The following is a 27,129-nucleotide window of genomic DNA, read 5'->3' on the forward strand; positions in this document are numbered from 1 at the left end:
ATATTCTACATATTGGTTGTGGAATTGTATATGTAAAAATACATAGACAATTTGTTATCCCACGTTTTGTTGCGGTGTATTTTAAATCACGAAAAGAAAAATTAAATGTTAAATTTATTTCAAATAAATTTTATTGCTGAAGTGCAGAAGCTAATCGCTTGTTTAATTTTCTAAGCCATTATCTAAACAAATGCAAGACAATCAATATTTACTGACGTAAGCTAACGTCTAAGAATTTGTCGTAAATTATTATGATTGAAATATTCAGAAATTGTTATTAAATGCGTCGTAATTGGAGAGATGATAAGAAATATCTAATGAATTAAATACAATAAAGGTCTTGTTTTAAATACAATCGATATTTCAATAATTATTATATAATATTGTATGAGAATTTCAATAATAAATTATTACATTGTTGTAGCTGTCTGCGAATGAAAAAAAGTTTATAAGATTTTTATAAGATATTATGTTATTAGAAAATATAACAGAAAAATATAATTAACAAGTAAAAGTGTGCAAGTAGAAACCTGCACATTGCTTCCTCATAGTTTTTAAGTGTGCAAGTAGAAACCTTTGCTCACAAAGCTTCCTCTATTTGTTTTGGCTTCCTCATATAGAGGAAACTTTGTGAGCAAAGGTTTCTACTTGCATAAAACCTTTTTACCATATCTTAAAATTTACAGAAGTTAAAGCTATTACAAACATTTTTCTAAAAATTAGGGACCTTTGATCACGTATAAAGCTGAGTCTAATCAACCAAATCTTAAAGAATTATATATGAAATAGGGGTAGAAAAAAAAGACTGAAAAATATAATAAAATTAGAAATAGCTCGATATCTCCAAATTTGCGGAAATTAAAGCCGCGACACGTTCTACATTTCTTTCATCATTTATGTAACAGCAAACGGGAAGGATACATTTACATATCATATGACTGTCACATGACTGTCCGTTCCAAATTTCAACTTTGATTCAGATTCCATTGAAATGCACATGTTTTTGCATCTAAGTACAGCGCGGCGAGTTACGCTTTCGCAACAATGAAACCAAACCAAATGTAGCGGACATAAATAGTCCGATAGCCCAGCTGCTATTTTGGGCACATCTGAAATTTTCTCGCTGGTCATACAACCAGTGGAGAACTTGTAGCTGCTATATACTTCTGTTTTGTAGAGAAGTATCCTCGAGCATTGTAATAAAAATCGACCAGCTAAAAAAGCTTTTACACATCTCTCTCTCTCTCCCCCCCCTCTCTCTCTTTCATATGATTTTCATAAACATATCCTTTATATAATACCAATTATGAAAACAAGTGGAAGCTTATATATGTGCGATAATAGCGATTAGTCGATCATCAACGTATATGCTGGGTATGCATGAAGCCACGTCGATAAACTGTCATTGACGGACATCGTATATTTCTCCCTCGGACACTCTTACATGTGTCGGCGACACGATCATCAATTTTAAAGTTACGCGGGTAAAGTTTATTTCGCGAGTGGCGTGCAAAGGCCGGGGCTATTGTGAAGTTGTTCAAGTTGTTGGAGACCCAACCCCTCTTCCAGCCTTTCCACTGCGAACGAAACCCAGCATTCGCGTTCCTCGTCGAGCTCCTGGGTAAAGGGGTATCGTACCGGGGCCGGGGGGTGTACGTGCGCCGGAATGTTGCCGGGACAAGGTTGTTTTGTGTGTAGAACACGCTGCCTTCTGACTACATCAACGTAAGACGGGGGACGATACGAAAAACTCCGAGAAGAATGATGAACGCGTACGCTTTGCACGTAAATGCCGTCCGAATGCAACCTGAACGGAATTCTTTCTGTCGATACGACAGACTTAGCTGGGGGATACCTTATGCTCATTGATATATGCGCATGAAAACGTGCCAGCCCAAATTTCTCGCGCTTCCATTAACGATAAAACGCTCACAAACTCAACGAGCTGCGAAACAAACAATGAAAATACGTTTCAGAAAACAATGCGTTCATTTATTGATCGTCGCAACATCAAATATTGATCTCTTAATGCGCGTATCTCGTACGTATTCCGTGTATCGGTAACCTACCATTCCATGAAATTTCCCAGAGCTAGCTGGTAGAAAATTATTTTATTCCGATTGTTTTATATTGCTCTCGTGTGCTATTCTAGCTTTATTAAATTCTGAAACATATATATATATATATATATATATATATATATATATATATGCTATATGCGTTCCCCGAGAAACAAATTTGTTCTACACAACCGCACATCGTAACATAAAAGATTTATGTATTGATTCATTTTTATTTATATGCGAAAAAAATTTAATAATACAATAATTTCAAATTTATACCTCACAGGTGTTTATGTATCAAATAAAATCATATAGGTTAAAATAGCATGAGTAAAACTGAACTTTATTTAAAAATAATTTCTCTCTGATACTTTCGTCCAGTTTCCAGTTCCTTTTTGAATTCTCTCTTTTGCCATGTTATCTCACGTAAGCTGTAAGATCATTACCACGGATATGATCCTACAAGTTATATATATCTCTAGAATTACACGGAGTAGCTTAAATAAATGCGCCGTAACTCTAACGTCATCTTCTAGTATTAATGAGATTATGTCTAGACGCGTGTGTGTGTACAGTTAGTAAGTGCAATAATGAATGCGGTGCATAGATCCAGTAATTGAAGTTAACTGCTCAAAGTCGCGATCATTAATTATATCAGCGGAGAGACCGATAATGATTTTGACCCAATTAATCGCTCTAACAGGGTGATTTGCACCCGTTTGCAGCACGCGCCGCATCAGCAGAAAAAGACGTACGCGTTTAACGTAATGGATAAAAATAAATGGAGCGTTTGTATTCGTAATTACAGGCGACGGTCAATGCTCTTGTTGCAAAATGTATATCAATATTAATTATTCTTTTCAAAATAAACATGTATGCATACATTTATCAAATGCAAACGTTATTAATTATTTATTATAACTATACAAAAATTATGATAAACATAAAAACATTTTGGAATATCTGCATAAATAATTTATTATATAATTAATATAATAAAATAATATATCAATTTAAAAATTCACGCACAGATCATTGCACAAATGTTTACAAATTTTACACAAATCATAAATATTTTATAACATTAAATTATAATCTTCCAATATTTTATTTTTTTGCAAGATATACAGATTTTATTATTTATTTTATTAATTTTCAGAAAGGATTATAATGTCCTTTTGGTGGAAAGATCGCAATACCTTTTTATCAAAAAGTATTAAGGTTGTAATTATAAAATGCTATTAATAACGCCTATTTCAATTTGTCTAATTTATATCAACGTAAAAATTTTCCTCAAGAAACAGTAATAAAAACAAATGTTTTATAACGATCTCACATAATCCGCGGATCGTTATATTTATTACAATCCTCCGATATTCCGATCCAAGTGTGAAAATGTCATCAGCATGAATATGCGCAAGTTTCAAACCTATTAATTGTAACGCATACGTCTTTTTTTTGTAACATTATTACTTTAGTGTACTCCTACTCTTGATTAGAATTCTCTTTTATTGATCTTAGAATGGCTCACCCTTTAGCGATATCTTGCTTCTACTCGGCTCTGTTACCCACTCTGTTACCCACTCAAAGTTAGTTCGAAGCACGCGACAAGAAAACAATATCCCCGTTCGTGTCTTTCATTCACTCTCGAAGAGCTTTTCTAGAATCGTACTAATCTTTAACAAGGGAGCCCTACACCCTGTAACGCATTGTGCAAGATTTTACTGCTTCTGTGCTTCGTGGAGCAAGTTTCAAACTCGGTACAACTTCAGTTAGCTTTAGACTTCTTGGCCCCACTGAATGCTACGAACGAAATTTATTTATATCCGTACACGCCATTTCACACACAATAACAGAAACTTCGTCCATGAAGTCATGTAATTATAGTGAAATGAGGGCTAGGGAGATATTCCAGTTAGGGGTCCCGAATATCGAAACTGCGATAGCAAAAACCTATCGTAATTACGTTCGACCTTTAAATATGCGGTAAGTTTGCGAAAAATATAATGTAGAAAAATTGATTACCGAAACAGAATGTCGTAAAATGTTTGATGAGATAACAAGTTGATGAAAGAATATAGTGATGAAGTTCCCGAGACTTCTTGCTGCCTTTTATATTCATGCTTAAAGTTGTGAAACGCAAAAATGGAGGGAAAAATATTGCCAGGTTGAGGTCCGCTTTATAGCGGGGAGTTGATTGTGTGTGCGTAAAGTGGATACAAGAGTCTCCATGGAGTAATGTATGACGGCGTGGTTTTTATGCGTCTGCGAATGAATCAGTAAAGGCATTTTTAGTAACGCGAAGTGATAATAAATTATATACACGAACCCGACACATGCAGGTCTCGAGAGATACGTTCGTGATAAATTCGATGGGTAATCGTTGCGACTATCAGCTGTGTGCTGTGTGTATAAAAGTTATATTACCGTATTCCTTTTTATTTCATTTCCATCCGCATACCTATTGATTATTTGTCGTTAATTATTTTAAGGTGGTCCTTTCGCGGACCTAGTTAGTCAAGTAACAGTCCGTCATGAGGTAATTGAAAACAAACAGTGACAAACATTACACAACATCCCAATAATTATAATAATATAACATGATTTTACACGCACGCGTTAATCGTATTTAATTATTTACTAATTAAAAAAATATCACAATAGTAGTGCGGTTGGACTCGATTTATGTTAGGTCAGGCATGACAGTACGAGTAAAGCCAATATGCGCGTGGATCCACTACTTATTTAACCTCATATATCAGAGCAAAATATTCGGCAAGCCCTTATTTTCAAGGTATGTACGAAATCTGGAAACTTCAGAGAATATTTTAAGACATGAATAATGTATTCATCTGATCGCTAAGTACATGTATTATTCGTTGAAAACCTCGGCCGTGGCGATTTGCATCGTTCTATCTTTCTCGTTCGTTAGATGTAAACAAGGATAGAATGACAATGGCACGCTCCGCGAACGCACATTTAGAATGACTTATTTCTTGTAAAGTGTCGGTAACCTCACTTGATTTTTCGTACACATGTCCCTTATTACTGTATATTTAACATATATTAAATTTAGGTACTTATCTAATACTTGTTCTCACGAAAGGACCACCTTGTATAAACGACTCACTCTCTCATATCTCTTTAATGAGGTCATATGTTTTATTCAATTTCATAATTGCGCGTTCATCCCATCTACGAGTTATTTTTATCGCGACGAGAGTGTCGTTTTGACAAACTTACCGAGATAAACGTGTCATTTAGCGCACTTTAACTTTCGCTGTACTTTTAATGACATTGCTTGAATTAATTATTCCCCATCGAGTAGTACTCGTGGCTGCAAGTAATGACCAACGCGTCACTTTTCCGAGAATACGCAGCACGAACGTAAGCCACGTCACGTAGTTTTGAAGTGCAAACCTCTGTCACGGGCGATGAGCACGCGTCCGCTAACCCAGTTACAAGTTAAGACTGCAAGCTAGATTAACTGCTATATACAAAATATACTTTTACCCATTATTGTTTTCAAAGGTATTCTATCTCGAAGGTATTTTAATTGCTCCGTTAAAAGAAAAAAAAAGAAAACTGTAAATATAAATATATATTAAAAAATAAAAAAATGGTAGATATATATAAATATATTTCTTAAAGTCATATCATACTAAACATGATGAAGCACGTTAAAAATAATACAATTTACAGTTAATATCATATTTCGTTTGTTTCATATATTGTATTATTAAAACGGAAAGTCAGCTCGGTTAATAAATTTAATTACGTTATTATTTCCAATATCCAGTGTGAAATGGCATAATTGCATTCATTATTAGTTACATTAGTAATCATTAATTAGCAATATTTGTGTTTGTTGCAGGACAATTTCTGATCTATCCAACGGAAACAACAACAGGTAAGCTGCAAGATATTTTAAACATTGCATGACATAATAGCCACATCAAAATTGGTTCATATCTATTAAATGTCCTACTCATGTTATTAACAGATTATGCATGCATGTTATTAATGTTATATAATTTAAATTTTATTACGTATTGCGTGTTAAAGCGTGATGAAGCGCAATCGCAGCTTTCATCTATGCTTTACGAGCGACGTTTTTATTCGACAATTCCGTTCAAGCGAAAATTCGCAGTCTGGAATATGGGTACAAATTTAAAACTTGGGAAGATTCATGACGAATGTTGCAGGCATTCCTGCGTTACGCAAAAGTCGCGCGCGAACCGCAGCAAAGAAACAAAGTAAATTACGTCATGTATACTTTCGCTGTTAAGACGAGAGTTTATTCCGCAGACGGTTTAATGTCGTAAGTTTACAGAGGACCTTCTCACGGAAGAGGCGAGGTGCCTTCGGCTGTTAGGTATAGGTGTCAACGTTATAGGTGGCTCTTTTCGCCAGGGCTTTCTCCGTGTGCGTCTTACTTCCCCTCCCCGCCTCACCCGGTTTCCTCGAAAGGAGCTCACAACGTCCGTGTATTTCTCTCCTTCTACGGCTCTTCCTCTATCCTACCTACCGCGCAATGCCCGAAGGTATGTTGCAGCTTACAGTCTCACTGTTTATCTTCAGCCGTGAGCTTTTGTGTTTGCACAAGCTCCCTCGCACTACCAACCGCCGCGCCGCGCGTATCCACATCGACCTCGTCCTTCGCGGCCAACTCCGTGCAAGACGAACTACCGCGGTTCTCTATTTATTTAGTTTTTTTTCTCGGAAAGAGAGTTTTGTGGATCCTGTAGGAGAAATGCTTAATTGTCGTAAGTGTCCGCACCGCTGCACAGACCTTGGAAACGTTTTCTTGACGAAGCCTCACCGCGGATTTTTTGCCATTCCAAAGATTGAAATTCATAGTGAATGTAACGCGAACGTGAATTTATTTGAATGAATTAATTTTGATATCTTTCACAGTCACGATTCTATATTTTATTTAATATTCCCTTAAAAAATGTATTATTATTCGTTTGAATAAGTCCGATACATTTTACGATGCTTTCATATTTTTCTATCTCACTGTGTGCGATATGAATTTTTACTGGCTGAAAATTTTTAAATCTTTTTATTATATATTCGTACAGTTCTTTCTCTCTCTCTTTCTCTCTCTGTTTTTCTTTTTTATATCCATATTAATTGAAAGTAACGCCAAAATATTCAAACGCTATATCGTCGAGTACATAGCCCTGTCAGTTGGAAACCATGTCTAACGGGCCGGCGTGAATGGATATTAGAAAAGTTTTCGAGTGAAATTCTGCACATCGACACGAGCGACATTGCTGGTGCTGCGGTTTCGCGTTAAAAGAAACGTCTAAATTACCCGCGATAGCATCGAATTCCAAAACCGGACCGGACGCGACGCGCACGGGTTAGCGCGGGTTAAAAAGTACGATGTTGGATACTGCGGGCGATGTTCCCGTTCCGTGGCGGTAGTTTTTGCAATTAGCGATATCGGCTACGTCATCCGACACGTTCGGTCGGCCGGGCGACGCGATGCACCGGCTGGTGCGGGAACGCGCATTTCGTAGCGTCGGCGTCGTCGCGTCGGTGCCGCCTGGCGTATCGCCAAATTTCCAGCTGACCCATCCTCTTTCTCTCTTTCCCTTTTCCCGTATCCTCCGTACCCTGCTCCACCTGCCTGCCGTCGACTCCCGCGCGTTGTATATATCGACGCCCAGGGCCATGCGCGTTATCAAACGATTTATATCGGTGTGTTTTGCAAAATTTGTGGAGCCAAGGCGACTGGCACACGGGGTGCGCGCCTGCGCGCCAGTCCCGCTCGGGGAATGCATTAAACGTTAACGGTGAAAATGGATAACGAGGGAAGCGGCCGGATGGTGTGCGCGCCGCCGGCAAAGGGCACCTCGTGCATCGCCATGAGCCAAAAGATACCGCCGCGGCGTGTTATCGGATTTAATCTAGGCTCGTTAATAACCTTTCGCTTTTGTGCGCGCGTACGCCGCAGAGGGAGAGAGAGATAGAAAGAGACAGAGATCCAGGGGTGTACGCGCGTTTCCTCGCGCTCATTCGCGGCCAGTCGAGGCTCAGGATTTATGCCTGTTCTCGATAACGCACGCCGTAACGTTGAAAGTCCCGGAAGCCACGCCTCGCATTTACCGTTAAAACGCGCCCATGTCGTGGCCGTGATCTCGATGCCGCTTTTGACTATCCGTCTTCCTTGTGGGTGGACACGCGTCGCTCGCAACGAACGAACGTCGCCGGCCGCGGCGCGGCCGTTCGCGATAACGTTCGCGAAAATATTCGTCCCGTTACCGTCTTAAGTCTCGACGGCGGAAGAAGAGAGTCGCCTGGAAAATCCTGATCCCGAATTTTCTCGGCGTCTGTTGGCAGTAAGAGATTCAACGGAAAATGGGACGTACGTTTCGCGTTAAAGAGAAGTTCCAGGCCGCCCCGGGGATACGAGTCGGCGACGGCGCGGCGGCTTAGCCTCGAAGTGATTGCGTAAAGGGCGCAGCTGCAGGCACATTCGAGGATTCTTCGGGGAATCCGGGCGAGCACTGTCGCCGGGATAACGTCGGAGAACAAAGAGCGGACTAAGCTAAAATAATTGCCAATTACAAAACCGAGCTGGATATTAACATTATCTTGGGGAGGCACCGCAGCAGACCGGCGACGTTACCTGCAGCTGCAAGACGATGAGTCTCTTTTGTAAGAATGTTTTTCCGCGTCTCTCAGCCCGGGGAAAATCTCGAGGTGGAGCAGTTGCCGCATGCGTTTTCTTCTGCGATAACCGACTGTGCCGCACCGTCGGCGTCGTCGAGATAAAGAAGATCGTCCGCCTCCGAACAGAGGAGCGCGGACATTTTCGCTATATGAACAATTATTACTACAGCTCGGAGCGCTCAACTTTTGAATATCGTTATGACGTGATTTTATCTACTGGTGCGGAGAAATTCACTAATGCAAGAAACGGGAGATGAGTCTTAAAAGTGCACACTCGCAATTGCGCGGATATTAAGCAAACGTATTGCGCGTTTATTCTGGTTAAACGCAAGGTACGGTTAAACGAAACGAGATATATGAGCCAGATTTACGGTAATATAAGCAGAATTGCGTACGTAACACGAAGATTCACGAAGGAATAATTTAATATTTTTTGATGGTCACGTAACCGCAGTTGACATAAAACAAATTTCATGGATATGATATGACATACAATTACCAGTACACCAGACTTGAAGAATTTTTCAATGAAAATCGTGATACTCTTCATAATTTCCCGCTGCATAACTCGGTCTAAAGCAATATCGCAATTGTCACTATTGTATGCTCTTTCCCGTGCAGCAATCTATCAGGAGATTTTCAGCTTCTTTGTTTCTTTCTCCATTCTCTAACTCTGATTCTCTTACTCTGAAGCGTACAATCCTGAATCGGAGTCAAATCCTCGACTCAGCTATTCGCGCGAGGGAAATTTCCGATTAAATCGCATTTATTAAATTTGTCTCGATTTACCTCTAATAGATATATAACTCCTGTCTCTCTAACGGTGACAGCAGAAAAATTACAAATGTGACACGATACGAAACGATTGTAGTCGTCGTGTTCAGGCAATTATCGGACAGAATTCAGCATATTTGTACCGGAACAGTTCTGTCACAAATAAATATGAACGACGGATTTCCGACAGGGAAATAACGAGATTCCGCGACCGCAATTCTGCGTTACCGGCCATTATTTTCCATTAATCCGCTATGGCAGGAAAAACCCGATTCCGGATTGAAGAGTCACTCTCGTCTTTTCATTCGGATTTCCGAGACAACCCCCCTGCCTCGATTTCATTCAAGATAAAAGCGGAGAAGTAAATACAAAAAGAAGCCGTACCGTTTGCAAGCCCCTGCCCCAGCCCGCAGACTCGGCCTAAGATTCGGAAAACGCGTTTGTATTAATTAAAACGTAATTAATCAGAATTAAATTGACTCGGCCGGATAGGAAGGACGGGAGCGAGACGACGAAGGAAATTGATTGGTTAAAATGGAAGAAGAATAGCATGGTGGCGGTAACTTTTCTCGACGAATCATCCTCTAATTCCGCGTATTTTCGCAATCACGACGCGCTCCAAATGGAGAATAATATGTAAATATTTTACGAACAGCCAATTAGTTAAAAAAAAAGAGTGCAGAATGAATTCAACAGTGTTTAATGATCTCTTGCAAGATTAAACCTCAGTTACTTGTTTATGTATCAAGATCAGGAAGCAAAAATATATGAAACACTTACATTATATTTTTGTATAAAAAGTCTTCAAAACAGATGTGACGTAAAGTTACTTCTCATCTACACAGTTGCATACTGGTATAGAGAGCGACACATTTTCTAGCCAGCTGTATATTCCGAAAAACGTCGGCAAAAAAGAGGTAAAAGGGAAATTTTGATTCGCGCACTTTTATATCGGTTTGTAAAATTTTACGTCGGTGTGGTTTTCCGATTGTTAAAAGACACGGACATGCAGTTTTACGTGTAAAATTCAAGGTGTACAACACCACGACACAGAGTGCGAGAGTACAATCGCTAAAGCATTTATAAAGTTCTTTCAAATGTTCGGTCCGTGGACATTTTAAGAGTCGACCGACTTGCGCGCGGTTCTTACATTTCTCGGTCTACGTTGGAAAGTTCAGGGCTAACTACGGCGAAACTATTCAACATTTTTTCCCCGTTAATTAAATATCGTTCTTGTAATGGAGTTAAAAGAGTCGTGGCACTTTAAAATGTTAAATGGGAATTAGGTCACAAACGTACCGGTAAAAAATTCGTTCTTTTTTTTCCATTACTTCCCATAAACGCGTTTGGTCGATGTTCAGTATTTTCATTTATTTTCCAAGCGTTCGCGAAACATTGTTGCGGCCGAAACTTGGCATTGCTTTTCGATGGCTTTTCTTTTTTTTAACAAACAGCTGTTGACAGTTCGGCTACAAGTGAATTTAAACACGCGTTCCTCTGTCAGCGGTTGCAAATGTTAAGCGTATCGAAATCAATGTTTCGCTTAAATTCCGCGAAATTTATTGCAAATGGTACAAGTGATACGGAGTGTGAAAAATAATTCCACTAATTCCAGCATATATAGTTATAAAAATAATCACATTGCAGTAATTGCTTTATATACGTTACCGTTATTTTTAACATTATACCCATTAGAAACGCCAATATTACGACACATTTATTAACCACTTCCCGCCACACCTGGCGTACAATTTCGACGTTCGAGAAAAGCGCTCGCAACGCGAAGGCAATTCAGGAAATACGCGTTCGATGTGGCGGAAACGCGATCGCCGACGTAAGTATACTTGCAAGCGCGCCCGCGCGCACTTGCACGTGCCCAAAACTCGTGGCGTTACTTTTTCGCGCGACTTACCGAGGAGCAATAAAGGCAAACGACGCGCCGCGTCGTGCCGCACCGTACGATTTATTATCTCGCGGTAAGCCCGCCGACTCTCGAATGAATTGCTCGGTCGCAACTTTTTCGTAAGGTCCTCGGAGAACAAAGCCCGACTATAATAGATACCGTGTGATCGGAAGGACAATAGAATTAATGGCCGGCGAGGAGCGCTCGAGAGAGAATTTTTCCGCCCGCCATCGTGCCACAGGGTCGTCCACTCCCTTCCTCCCCTTCCCCTTTGCCGTTGCCCCTCACGGCGTGAAATAACGGCTTGCCGCTACGCCGACGTTGGATATCGAGGTGGCGGCGGTCGATTCGGGGGAGACTTCGGCGGGAATTCCGACGTTGGACGTGTCCAAACGTTATCGGAGGGCGGTCATCGCTGAACGCCACCAGAATATAGAGACCGGGGACCGGATGCTACTCCGTTTCGTGCACATTTCCTCTCTCTCGTCAACGGACCCTATCGTGAGAAGCGAATGAAAATGCCTTCCGCTCCGATCTTCCTGGAAGGAACTGTATCGTATGTAGTATATGTTTTCGCAGCCGCGACGTAATGTAATATTAAACGAGACCCCTTCGCTTCGAACCGTCAGTTCGCTCGACGAACATTGTCCCTGGATCGATTTGGTACACGGGATGGGGCGCAGGAGAGAATAGACCGTTCGAATCGCGTTATAAGACGGAAACGCGATGAGCCGTTATCTCGAATTTATCGAGGATTCGACGGATAGGCGGGAGAACGCGCCTATTCTAAAGGACATTGGTTGCCATGCTGCCATGCTGCCGCGCCTGGTGAAAAGGCCGCGAATAAATTGTGCGCGGAAGCGGATAACGCGTGAATCGAGAACGCCGAGGAGAGAAATCTGGTAAAAAGCAATGTCGTGTGTTGTCTGGGGTTATAGCTTGCTCGAAAATACAGGTTCGTTGAGATCAATAAAACCTCAATCCCGCTCTGTGGCCCGCGGCTAACGGCGTTCTCGAGAAAGCTCTCGCGCCTTTTATCCGCTTCCCGATCGTGCACCACTAGGAGTGTATATTAAGTGGCACTAGCATCGATTAAATCCAATTCCTTTTATTTCTTTCAATCACGTACGTGTTATTTCTCGGCTGTTTATCATGTATAGATTTAAAAATGATGGATGCTCAAACAATCGTGCATGTCGTCGATTACGTTGATCATATCGATTGCTGTAAATCGATTATAAAATCATCGTTATTATTTAAGAACAAGAAACAAAGAATATTCACGTGATCATGCGTACTTCGCGTACCTACGCGATCGCTGATGGATTAAATTTACCAGTTGCACTGATGTTGACAGACAATTGCATTCTAGCGACGAAAGTTGCAGCGCGATGACCAAGGATCAATAAAATCTATGAACGTGCCAGGAATCTTCTGACCTACCTGCCTCAGTTCGACGAAACAACCGCAATCGGATCCTGTGGCAGCGATTACGCCACAGCAGCCGCAAAAGCGCTTTAACCGAATGCACGTTCGCGGCGTTACGCCCGACATTGGCGCACGGCCACTCGAAACGACGACACTCGTAGCCGACCGAGCGAATCGCATTAATGATGGTTACCGGAACAGCCAGCAGACGAGGATGCTTTATCGTGCTCCAGCCACGGCGTATGCGGACGGACAAGAAGCCATGAGCGGATAATTATACGGAAGTTTCCAATTACGGATAACGCCGTAGCGAGTAACCGTAGGTGTTAGCAGTCAGCCGCTATCTAATCCCGAATCGAGTGGGGTCCCTAGGACCTCCAAGCAGACGTCGTGTGCATTAAGAGGATAAGCCGCACCGTGATCGTAGATTAAGCGCGTAACACTGCGTGACATTAACCATCGCGATTGCGTTACGCATTTGGAGCACGATATTCCGCGAATTTGTGAACCGTAGAGAAACGATCATTCTCTCTTCCTATTTTGGATTACTTGCGAGAGTGTGACATATATAAATCCGGTATTTAGAAAAAAATTTTAATCACGAAAAGAATATTCTGAATATTATTATCGCGTTATCTTGTCGATAGTTTTGCAGCTATAATTAATGCATTATTTTAAAAATATTCTGTTACAAGAGCATCGCACAGAAATAATTATACTTCACGCTAATACAGACAGACTTATTGTACTATTTGAAATATTATATTTTAAATCATGAAAGTAATAACATTGTTAGATGGTTAAGGACCACGATGTGGTGTCGCGGCTTCGTTGAAATTGGCGCTTTGCCCGATGACCTTTTCTTCGATGTCTAAAGTATCTTGAGCGTGACCATCGCAGAAGTGATTATGTGCGTGCATATACATCCACTGAACCAAAATGGCCTTTCGGAGGGTCCGAGCTAAAAAGAACGTTCCTCTTAATGAGCTGGCCCACCGCCAGTTCCTTGTCCGATGGACTAACCCATCCTGAAACTTTTGGATACAAACGCCCGTCGTTTGATAATGGTTTCCGAAAAAAATTCAGTATATATCGTCATTTTAGCAATGTTACTTACAATTTAACTTTAAAATAAACCCCATTTCTTATATGCATCTATTTTTGTAAAAAAATAATAAAATGTTTTTAAATATAAAAAAGTGTAGCTGATAATATAGACAATAAATACAGCTAGTCAATAAATACGTATAGTTAATAAATGCAGCTAATAATGCAGTTTCTCGATCGCGACCGATTTACGTGAATCTCACTCGCACTGTAATTAAGTATGCAGATATACCCGGCAACATTTCCGTGGGCTCTCCCACGCGCGCGCGCACGAACGTTTGCTTCGGAAACTATCGCAAACTATGATCCAAGTTTACGCGATATACGAACAGAGCCAGAGAAATCCGAAGAACGACGAGCGGAATTACAAGTATTACGTTGATATCGTCTCTCGCGACCTTATCGATCGTTCAAAATCCCTTTCCATAGAATGCAATTTGGAGTATTCGTTGGCTCTTTCCCGTTTTGTTGCCCCCCGATGATGGATCACCCCATTACGAACGGATTCTTTCTTCTTTTTTCTTCTTTTCTTTTAACAGGTCCCTGCGAGCTGACCCAATATCACGGTGGCATAATAATAGCTGTGCCGGCGCACGCCAGAGTGGCTCTCGGCCCTCTTGTTCTTTGAAACAATAGGACGTTACTTTGTTTTCTGACGTACCGTCGTTTCGGGCCGGCGAGCATATACGCGGAATCTAATCCATATCCTGGCGAGGATGAAATTTACTACTTTAATAACACCGCGCTCTCCGCTATCCAAGCGCAAGTGTACATACATACGAATACACACCCCGCGACCGCGCCGCCGGCGTACCAATGTTCTCCAACTTCCATATCTAGCCTCTGTCCGACAGACGGGAACGATTTCGAGTATTTGGGTCAAGTTGTACCCGTTGTTTGCTAGTGACCGTGTAACGCGCGTGGCCGCTGGCTGCAAAACGTAAATCCGGTACAACCGTGGCAACTTGTTTCCTGTCGGAACGGAAAGTAGCATCGCTAATTTAACGACGTAACACGATGCCGCGGTGTTCGTTACCTGCGAGCAATGATATTTCTGTGGCGCGAAACAACGACGAGACGCACGTCCGCTGACGAATTGTACGAAAATGCCCAAGTATATATATACATGTGCTTCAAATCGCTAACGTGAGTCGCGAGGTCGGCATAATAATGATATATATTACTCACTGAGCAGAGAATTCTATATTGCGATGTTTTATTTTCATATTAAAATAAACGCAGTTGTAATTTATTCCCGTTACCTTGATCTGATATAATTCGAATCATAATATATGCTAATTCGTTTATTTGATAAATATCCTTATTGTAATCTTTTTCATGTAAGAGATTCTTAAAAAAAGTCTAAATTCATTATGTAAATAAAAAAACGTATTACTTTTAAAGATTTGATGTTATCACTGGTAAAATTTAATACATAGCAAACTTGAGGGTAACATCTTTACGAGAACGTATTGAGAAAAAAGTCTTCGGACGAAAATCCGGAAAGACGAGGTACACACACGATTCGACGGGATGGACTATTTTCACTCGTATACACACGTGCCCTATAAAGGTGCAGATCGGGATGAAGGAGCCGCTCCTTTATTTTCTTTACCTGTATGGGACGGTCACGTGCGCGCGACGCACAAAAGAACGGAGAGAGACGGAGGTACGAAAGGAGAAGAAAAAGAGCGATACACGATATTAGGGTGGATCTTGGATACATAACGTAACGGATGGACAGGCAAGCTAAGGCTATAGATGGGTAAGGCTATACTCCAAAGCTAAACTACTTTGCCCCGAGCAAGACGGGGGGTTGCGGGGCTTGAGTGCTAGCCGCTTGTTCTGTAATCCAATAGAGACCCTAAGACCTTTCCCACTCCACCGCCAATATAGGTACACACGCCGATAGGTACACCTTATGTACATCGGATACGTATGTAAATTTCAATATGGCGCGCGTCGAGTCTGCGCGTTTTTCTACCATCTACCCAGGTTGACCGAAAACAATCCACGATGCCGGATGGAAATCCAGAACGATACCGGGAGCACCGCGGATGGTGGAAAAAGGATTCGTGGACCCTTTGGGCTCTTGAGATTTTCGAAATGTGAGAGGAATATGCGAAACTTATATAGATGACATTCTGGGTGACCGACCCTAGATGTTCTATAGCGATGAAACGTGCAATGATTTCCAAATATCCCGCAGCATTCAAGATGATTGGATAAAGCATTCGAGCTGATACATTATTTATATTTATGCGAGCGTAATGTTCCCTCTCTTATTCGATATTACGAAAACTGTGATGAATATGCCATGCAAACACGCCGTGCATTTCGGTGGAAATCCAAATCGCTATTTATATACGCTCCATAGTATTTTGATACTCGGTTAATATGGCCATTATTAATGGAATGAAAACGGACAAATTACTAGTCATCCAATTAAAAGTAATTACATTATCGATTTGTGTTATTTCAATCAAAGTAGTTATGTATTTTTTATAATTTATATATTTAAGAATTTATATATAGTATATTATATTTTAGGGATTTACACACACAACACATATATTTATGCATGCTTGCGTTTAAAGATTGTCATTATTAATGATAATAAATATCGCAAAATCCGTTTTTAAACTAATTTTTTACAAATTACCTTCACAGCTGACTACATTTTAAAAGGTTGCATTTGTCTGACCTCATTTACTATCTCGCGCATAAAATCTCTAGGTAATATGTATATAATGCGTTCTCCTAAATGCACTGCTTTCCGCGGAATGCATGTACCTTCATTACCATTTCGTTATTACGTAAAATCTTTCTATATAAAATTTTCATACATAAGAGAATTACAAGGTATTATTTCGTCAATAAGCATCTCTTAGGATCATTCAGCAGAAAAATTATTATACATAATCACCAATATATAGCAACATTGGCAATACATTTGATATATCGGGTAAATAGAGATTTTGCAGTCTATAATTATAAATATTTTCTCGTATTTAAAAAACACACTTACCTTGGTGGGATCGAACTCGGGACCTCTGGATCGTGAGCCAACTGCCTTACGTGGTAGACTACTTCTTAATTTGATGTAAGTGTTATATATAGTCTACATGTGTCATAACCAGCACAAATATATAATTTTTCAAAAATCATCTTAAGAAACAAATTCAGTTTAAAAAGAGTAATAAAATTTTGAATTGGATATTAAAATGATATCTTCAGTACTATTTCAAAACTTAATTGTACACTTTTATCACGACGAATTAGTACAGACCTTCATATAAAATGTATTTGTGCCTTACTTTTATCTTTTTTCCTTAATATTATCAGGAATTACACACCCATTATAATGTTTCTATACAAATTGTAGTACTGGTCAGTGATTAATTTCACATGGAATATTCAGTTCAGTACTTGAGTATTAATATTGGCCAGTGATTTATTACACATGGAATCCTTGGTTCAGTACTTCAGTACTAACATTGAAATACTCATCAGTAATTCAACACAAGTATTTATTACACAAGTATTTTTCACCTAGTATTAAATGCTTTCTCATCAGAAATTTAATACTAAGTATTCAATACTCGTCCTGTATTAAATACTACTTTCATAAATTACTGACCAGTAATAAAATACTATGCAATACTTGGATCACAGTGATTCAAGTACTAATAAATACTTAATTTTAGTATTATTAATACACAAAATAAGTATTTATTACTAACCAGCTAGTAATACTTTTTTGTAAGGGATGCTGCTTACATAAGAATGCGACCGTACATGAGAATGGTACCATTTACAGCATCATTCCAAACAACGGTGTTATGTAATAACTTAAAAATTTATATTTGGCACAATTACGGAACAAAATTGTCATATTGTCACACGATTGATAACTGTTATAAAACGAAGTTAATAATTTATAAGATCTAGATGCATGATTGCATGATTGTTACATTTCCTGAGTACTTCAGTTCCAATAAATTGATTGCGTCGCTGAAATAATTGAAATAAGAAGTTCTATTATCCAATAATTTTTATCGAAATTTCCTGAATGCAAATTTGCAGAATCGGCAGAATGTTGTAGCTCGTTAACAATCATCGTCTAATAAATTTATTATGAAATGAAAATATTGAAGAGTTTGATATTGGATTCTCTATAAAAAAAATAATAAGCATGTATTCTTTGTAAATGTTCAAATAAATATCTGAGATGTAAAATTGCTGGCAGGATAAAACAGGTAGGAATATCCTGCGAATTATCCCGCACCCTGTAGTGTACCTGTAGTGTACCGACGTCGGTGTCCTACCCCTATATGACACGAGGTAGTTTTACTCGAGGTAGTCGGTAAGGAAGGATGGTTCGCAGCAAAGGGTGGCTTTGCCGATAGAGTATCGGGAAGCCCTCTGCAAACTGTGCACTGGGGTGAAACTCGAGCGATGGGGTTACCAGTAATTTTTGCCGTAGTAACGCACCAATAACATCCGTTGCTGTTTATGTAATCGTTCGCCGATAATTTCCCCAAAATGGTTAACAATCTTGATAGATTATAAACACGATTTACCACAAAACTGTTAATAACAATAAAATTAATACTTTTATATATAACTATGCATTTAGTTAAGAAATTCTTACATTTAACTCTGCATCCGGTATATTCTGAATTATACGACTAATTACTTAAATTTGAGTAACATGACGTGTTGTTTGTTTGTCGAGACAGGGAATGGGGACATTTCTTGTGCACTGATGAAGTAATTTTTGGATACCAAACGCTTCGAGCGCGATCAATCGAGCGCTCGTGGGGAGGGGTGAACTTGCTGTGCACGATTTTGTGTGCCGTATTTTACTGCGTCGCTGCTCGTAAAAGCTCGGATGCGAACCCCGTCGTTCCGGAATATCGATTTCACGGCTGCAGATATTCCTGCACGTGTCTTAGCTCGTGCCGGCACTTCCAGTCGTAAATGTGAGGTTCCTGCACCCTCCACGGCGGTCGCCGACGAAGTCGGGTCAGACGTCAGGAGTGAGTGACAGTCGTGCCGAGCCATTTTCTCGTGTATATAACGGCCTGACACCTTGCAATAAGAAGGCATGACAAAAGGCCAGAAATGGCCGATGGTTCTGACAGGTGCACGCGCAGGCGAAGATAGACCCTCGATGCTATAGACGTTCCCATTGTGTCTTATTCCCGGGTTATCATTATCGTTCTGTCTTCACCTACACTCTGCATTATATATACGTCAAAGTACGATGCAAGCGTTGCGAGACACTCGTTATCGCATTTCAAAGCTTTCGCCGTGTTACATTACGTAGAGACAATGTCATTCCCCCAGTTGAGCTTGTCTATTTTTAACGGTGTCATATTATTTCTTCGTCTCAATTTTAAATTTAAAAACAACAAAATAAGCTGATGTAGGTAATCCGTATTGATTTCATCTTGCTTGTAGATAATAATCATATAACAATCTAACAAATGTGCAATTTGCGAATACAAATAACAAAATATAATCGTATGCCAAAGAAGTTATCCGAACATATATTTTACTAATACGACAAAAACGTGCATATAATAAAGAATATTATGAACGTTATAAACATATAAATTGTAAGTAATGTATTTCCGTTACATTTTCTATACTTATAGATAACATTCGATATACTACCAAGAAGGATGCAAGAATGAAAAGGTAGCGGGCATTACCCATGGATAGGCACATAAAGTAAATCAAGCGAATAAGACGATAACGATTGAGGACATTGTATTGTTGAATAATACTGACTAATGGCACATCAAATGGTTGCTATAACATCAAACATTCAAGACCGTATTTATTTTAATTGTTGCACATTACACAGAATGTTGTCAATGTCGATGTCAATGCAAATGAGGGCAAACGCGTGAGTCTAGGCTTACTTAGATGACTCAAGTCTACCTTTACCTTTACAGCGCACAAGATAATTATTATTATTACTCAATGTCAAAATAGTATGTCATTCAGTATATTAAGGAACCTCTACTGTCAGTTAAGGTTGCTGATAATATTGCGAGAGAACACACCGAGTCGAATCGAAGAAGAAAAAAACACAAGGACTTAAAGAAATATGTAAAACTTACGTCTTAAACGTATTTAATAAAAATACGTTTTTATGTGCGTTTTATGTGTTTTTATCTTCCTGAAATTGAGATATTTATGGATTTATCTTAATTATATTTTTAAGATAAGAATAAAAAGATCGATGTATGTGTGTGTGTGTGTGTGTGTGTGTGTGTGTGTGTGTGTGTGTGTGTGTGTGTGTGTGTGTGTGTGTGTGTGTGTGTGTGTGTGTGTGTGTGTGTGTGTGTGTGTGTGTGTGTGTGTGTGTGTGTGTATGTGTGTGTGTGTGTAAAAAGCTGAATAAATGCCGTTGATATTCACGCGTGCTGTTTTTTTATAAATCTGAAAAACAATACGGAGAGAAAGAGTGACGATACTTATGTCTCGCCTGAGAACGTAGCGCAAAAAGACAGGGGTGCGCGCGCGCGGCTCGAAACATCTCGCATTTCTTTTTCCACTGACATTGGAGAGTGATTAAAAACTTGATCCTACGGCGGCGCTCCATCTTTATCCGTCCACCCATCCATCGCTCATATCCTTCGAGTTCGTTTTACTCGACCTCCAACCTTTCGTTTACGATATAGGATAGCGGACAATATGGCGGAGTAATTGTTGTTCAGAGGGAACTCAGGGATGATAAGCAAGGGAGCTGGTGGAGAAGAGGGTGTGGGAACACGAACGAGAGGGGAGAGAGAGAAGCTCGACGGTGTCGGATTACTGCTGGCATTGTGAAGTCCAGACATGGGGAAGAAGAAGAGAAAGCGGCGACTATAGGGTGGAGGTGTATAAGAACAGCGGTACACGAGAACGGGACCGGTGGATAAGACGGTGGAGATAGGCAAGACAGCGGGGACGAGCCTGAAGCAGAAGCGGGACGGAGAAGCAGAAGAAGAAGAAGAAGAAGAAGTTATTAGAAATACCGTAAGAGAGTACAATACCACATCCACCCCGAAGTAAAAGAGTGAGCATGCGAAGGTGGATTCACCCTAGTTCCTTCTCTCGCCCCTTCCTTCGGCTTCTTCGTGTATCTCAGACTCCTCGTCGGTGGAGTCGGCTTTCGCGGGACGTCGACAGAATCGAGATGGCGCGAGGGAATGTCGCTGACGAAAGAAAAAGAAGGAAAGCAAGAAGCGAGAAAGAGAGAATGAGAGAAAGAGAAAGAGAGAAAGAGAATCGCTGTACCTTGGCGCTTCCTTTATTTGCCGCGATTTATTTTATGATACACACGCGCGCACTAACAGCGACCGGGCCACACACAGGCGAGCGGGGTCCTTGGTACTGTGTGCCCGGCCGAGTGGAAAAATGTGATATTCTCTGACAAATGGACGGTGGCGGCTCGTGGCAGAGATGTACGTTTAAATGCGATTGTTTATTTCGTGCTCGATTGCCCGCTAATACCAATTTGTGATGTTCCGCCGGTTTATCGCTCTTAGCCGCGACATCCCGACGAAGCTAAAAAGCATTGCAGCTCTGACGGAATGTAATCTTCTCATATAATTCAAACACATCTGTACAGTATTGCTACATGAAATATCTGTATATGTGTTCGACACATACGATATTAATAAAATTAAACCAATGTTTACAAGGGCATCTAAAGTTATGAAATAATATATGTTTTTGCTGCGAAAAAAAAAATAATTTTTCATGCTCGTTCATTTAAAACTCATCGCGTGCTCTCACCGCGAGTTAATAAACATACAATTTATATGACCAACTTAATAGTTATATCTTGCCATAACTGCTGCGTATTATGCTAAATGTGCAATTTTATACATCTCTGCCATTAAACATTATCCAGCGTGTCTATTATCGTGCAGTCAGTCAATAGTCTCCTACTGCACGCACTATACTTAGACACAAGCCCGTCCCATTACTACATTACTAATATTCTCACTGGTCTCATCAATAATTTCATGCACCATGCAATTTCACGCATCATGAATACAGTCTTACATGTGTCACGTTACGATATGATCCTCAATGCTTATCTATTTTATCAGATTGTTACATAATCATAAGTTTTTATTGGATCTAGTACATCTTGCAAGGAAATTGTCTCACGATGATTATGTAAAGTGTGCGATTTAATATCAATATAATCCTGTACGAAGAGCTCAAAGATTATTGTGCTGATGTTAGATTTCGAAACCATATTATGGACGACGTTTTTCAGTCGGATATCGCTATTGTTTTCAACGACAAAAGAATATTTGTGATGCGGAACGCAGAAGTGGATCTCGTAAGTGCGAAATAAGGGAGAGCTTTCTGGGATGTTGGTCAGTTGTCAAAGGGGTGTCGGGGCGAAGGAAAGGAATGAGATATCGATGGCGCTAGGCGAGCATAGTGCGGTAGTATAGGCGGTCGTAATTGTTATCCGATCGAGACCAAGGGAAAGGGTCGCCGGAGGATGGATGTGACGTCATCGGGAACAGGTTCACCTATAATTGGATTTATGATCGGCATACCACCTCTAGGATCTGCGCGTTCACATCAGGCATGAAAATATTTTATTCAAGCGTTTTGATTGCAAATTTGCGACGTATGTTAGCACAAACGTGCACGCGCATAACTTTTTATATTACACGGGGACCTGAAAAAACTAATAATTCCATTTCGAATATTCATAAAAATAGTGTTCAATGCGTTAACGTAATGCGTTTTAATTTGATCGCCATTAAAAAATTATAAAATCTCGAATTAGACACTACATATTTAAGAAATAAATGTTATATAAGTTGCAGATGATAGTATTTACTTAATCGCGAATACTAAGAATGTGCGTATACATATACGTATATGTGCGTGTGTGCGCGTGCGCGCGCGATTCGCATTTACGGCGCAATCATGGCACGATCGGGGAAAGTTTTAATTACCGGTATCAATTCACATAACTCGCGCAGAGCCGAGAATTCAAGGCTTTTCTAGACACGCTGAATGAAGTTCAGACATGGGGCATATCGCTATACGTCGGCAAAATCATTTCTCACAAGTTTTAATTGCCGCTGTCTATTAATACGACGATTACGATAACGATATCTGCGTTCATTAAAATCCGGCTACACAAATATTTCAGTCCTTAGAAAATAGAGTTTCTCTCTTCGGGAATGAAAGTGTTCTTACGTGTGACAATAATAAAACAAATTACTTGCTTGCAGTGTAAAACCGGTGGGATAAATTGAGTCTATAATTTATACATCTTCTCTTTAGCCTATGCGCGTTGCTGTTCTCAATCGTTGACGTAATTTATCGATATCTACGGTATATATGGTAGAAACATATATCACTATGAAGCTGATTTCATAGTGATATGCTTCGTGTCTGCACCAGCTGAATTGCACTGATTGTATTCTCATGCAAAGTATGTCGTTCCCCTTGCGACTACATTGTTCTGTTCATATTACCAATTATATTGCAACGTAACTGTTAAATGGGCGTATATTTCTATTTTGCGTAGAAAGGCAATAATATTCTTAACATTTTTGTATATATTACCAATTATGCATCTTTTAAAGATAATTCGAAGCAGTCTTTCTAAACATTAACATAATAATTTTTTCATAGTATTTTTTTTCATTAGCATGCGAGAATATGTCTAAGCAATCATTTCATATTAATATTGTTATGCGTAACATGAATGATTGTCGAGCCATGCAGTTCATTACAATTTGACGTAACGTGCTTGCTGAAACGCGAAGAATCATTTTTCATCTCGCGATAGAAACATAATCAGATTTCGTTGGAACTATCTATCTACACTCGAGAGGGCCTCCCTCTAATCTTTTTCAATAGTTAATAAGATCAAAACGTTAATCAATCAAGTGCGAGGCAATTAACGTAACCTTTTGACAGGCGTTCTGTCCAAGATGCGAATATCTGACGTGGATTTCTTTAATCAGTCACCCTCAATGCGGAAAGTAAAGAGGCGATGGGACACGAAGAAAGGTAGAGAAAGACAAACAGAAAATAAGTTGTAGCACAAAATGAATCGCGCGAATGGAACTGACAGATAATTTTATAATAATTGAAGAATAATGCGACTATGAGAAATTGACTTTATATTTTGTTAAAATAAACCGGTTATATAGTGACATGTATTCTGATCATGAAAGCGTCTTTTTAATTTTTTTAAAGGTGCATTTAATATTCAAGTAAATTATTTAAAAATAAATTCTGTACTAATTAATTACTCGCAATATATTTATAATACCTATACATATTGCTTTTGAAAGAAAATGCAATTTCCATGAAAATTATACGTTATTATCTTATGAAATATGAGAAATTGTTTCCCTTTTCAGATTATTTAACAGAGTCATCACTCATTTTCTTCTCCTTTCTCCCTTCAATTTCGATTCATCTGTGATTTTAAGAACGTACCTAACAATTTGACTTTCTTACTTCGCGTTCGTCGGACTACCCTTGAAGAAAATTGCTGCTCATTTTTCTCCGTCATCCGGCCTCACCCCAATGAGCTACCGTGAGTTAAAATCTGAAACTCGATGGTACAAAGATGCGTATCTTTTCGCGAAATAATCTTTTCAACTTAGCTTACAAGATAATAAGTCAATTATTTCTAATTTGGACAACCATTTCAGATGCACGAATCAAGATAATATACAAATTTAGTTGGAACAGGTGACATGACAGCATCCACGTCATCATCAAGCCGTGCTGCGTCCAACATCGCATTACAGCGAATATGCGTGGTTATACTAAATACATAATTTATAATATAATGTAATTTGAGCTACAACACAGAATTGGTATATTATCTGAATTAGTCACGGAGTATAATATAATTAAGGTATATTATACTTGATGATAATTGTACATATATTATATGTATGTATAAAAAAATGAAAACAAAATTTGATATTAAATAGATACAGAATTACAGATACATACTGGCGCGCATAAATATAATATATTACTGTTGTATTATATTGTTATATCATATTATATTGCTATTATATATTCTATAATGTAAAGAATATTTTGAAACAATCGCGAGATTTTTCGAGAATTTGCAACATATTTAAAACTCACAGCTCGTTGACAAGGTGAAGTAGGGAGATAAAGAAAAGCCAAACCACGAAAGTTGTTAAGTATCAAATAGGGTTTGCCCCATTACACCGAAGTACCCTTGTACCTCGGTTAGCCCTGCTTAGCCTGCGTGATGCCTTCTTACTTACATTCTAACAAGACTGTACGCCTTTATCATTTCAATTCGCATTATTATATACTCAATAAGCCGTGATATTCAATTGTTTTAAGAAAGTAAATCATTTTAATGATGCGAATAAAGACAATCGATTTTTTAATCAAAATATACGATTATTAAATATCTCATATAATACATTCTAGATCCAAAGTACGAATTAAATTTAGAAAACAAATTAGCACGAGGAGAATTAGATTTTATAATTCTGATAGGTAATTAAAAATGAGAAGTACAACCATTAAAGACAAGTGACGCTTTTAACACGTCATTATTGCTTGCAGCAGAGGTATGTACAAAACGCTGCTATATTAAATTGATAGAACATAACGGGGGTAGAAAATAAAACAACTATGGCTCTGTTGAGAGAAACGAAAGTTTCGCGTCTCTGCGATTTTTAGCTCAGACCACGGCAAGAGCAATTACTTTAGGAATGATCGTCACGGGATAGGGCAGAGTGAACTTGCTTAAGGGAAGCGCGCAGGAGGTGGCACGGGATGCAAGAAGTGGATTGTGCAGCGACAACGTTAATAAATCTCTGGTAATTAGAAAGAATGTCCCGGGGAGACGAAATTGCTAGTGGGCCCGACTCGGTCGGCCTGTTCATTTTTTACGCTACACGAGCGTTAAGATCTTTTAATGCTGGGTTATAAATGATTTGCGAAACCGGAGCGCTGTGCTCCTCGACGCACCGTATATATTCAGACCAGACAACCAGACAACCACTTGCTCGTTAGTCACGCCGGATTTGTTACAATTAAATTTAAAGATAGGCTGGGCGTCAAACGGTATCAATTTACACGAAAAGGATAGGTTAATTAGTAAATCGTTCGCGAAAAGATATGGTATAGTGCCCTATACGATATTAATTTCCATGCTTAACGCAATTTCCATCTTTAATATGCGTTATAATATCATAATCATAATACATACGTTTTATTCAAATAATGATATATTATATTAATGTATTTTTATATGAAAACTGTACGCTTCAATGGATCTTTGTAAATTAATGAGGCAAAGATTTAAGATGTATTAATTTCTAAATCCTTTCTGTTTGCGGAAAAAGTAATTGCCAACGCGAATTAAATCGGAGTATAATAATTCCCCGGAACGGAAATATAGTTAAACGTCTCAATTGCAGCGCCGGTAGGTCCGGTAGGCAATACTAATTAAGTACTAGTGTACTCTCCTGACGGGAAACCCCCAGAATCCGGAAACGAGGGTAGATGTAATTAGGATGAGTTGTGACGCCTGTAGCGAGGAACCCTTGTGACTTCGTTGCTCACGCTTCTCTCCGCAGTAACGTAAACCTAAGTTTATCTAGGTAAGACGCACGCAACGCGGACTCAAATCGGTTGTTTGTTAAGCCAGTTTCGAGTTTGATCATTCCTACGGACCATTACGGAGTATTAGTCTGCGTGTAATGTGCGCGGTTATCCGATCGGTCGTCGCTTTTAACTGCCCGAACGATCACAGAAGCAAGGATTGCATAATCGATGCATTATCCTCTCGACTTTGGTCCATCATCCTCACAAGAGACATCGCGCAACGCGCTCGTCTGCGCTCGTGGGAACCGTTACCAAGGCGAGTAGTTGGTCTTCTATTAATGTTGTAAAGTCGGCGCGTCGAATTAGCATAAAGTTCCACGCCGGAGTGCCAGCGCGCCCGGAAACCAAACTTTCGTCGAACTGCCGCGTATACGTATATACGCGTGAACTACAGTGTTTTGCCTGCCACGCTTCACCCGCGCGTTGCTATTGTTTCAAGAATCAATTTTTCAAAATATGCAATAGATGGATTGAAGTAGAAAAAAAATTAGTTTTTTTTTCAAT

At 39.5% G+C, this 27,129-nt stretch overlaps 2 protein-coding genes across 9 annotated transcripts in view; one reads left to right on the forward strand and one right to left on the reverse strand.

The window, feature by feature from the left end:
* The window catches only part of LOC143902901 (uncharacterized), a 230,816-nt gene that overhangs the window by 106,277 nt on the left and 97,410 nt on the right, over positions 1 to 27,129 (reverse strand). The gene's annotated exons all lie outside the window — the stretch shown is intronic.
* The window catches only part of Ten-a (Teneurin-a transmembrane protein), a 450,404-nt gene that overhangs the window by 106,255 nt on the left and 317,020 nt on the right, over positions 1 to 27,129 (forward strand). For all 8 annotated transcript variants that reach the window (XM_077416125.1, XM_077416128.1, XM_077416124.1 and 5 more), the window contains one exon: positions 5,938 to 5,973. Coding sequence is in view for 3 of the 8 variants with exons in the window: in XM_077416123.1 (XP_077272249.1) it covers positions 5,938 to 5,973 (36 nt within the window). In the remaining 5 variants the exon portion in view is untranslated. The remainder of the gene's footprint in view (positions 1 to 5,937; positions 5,974 to 27,129) is intronic.

This window comes from Temnothorax americanus, unplaced genomic scaffold (assembly GCF_048541705.1).
Source record: "Temnothorax americanus isolate GAGA-0224 unplaced genomic scaffold, ASM4854170v1 Scaffold41, whole genome shotgun sequence".
NCBI lineage: Eukaryota > Metazoa > Arthropoda > Insecta > Hymenoptera > Formicidae > Temnothorax > Temnothorax americanus.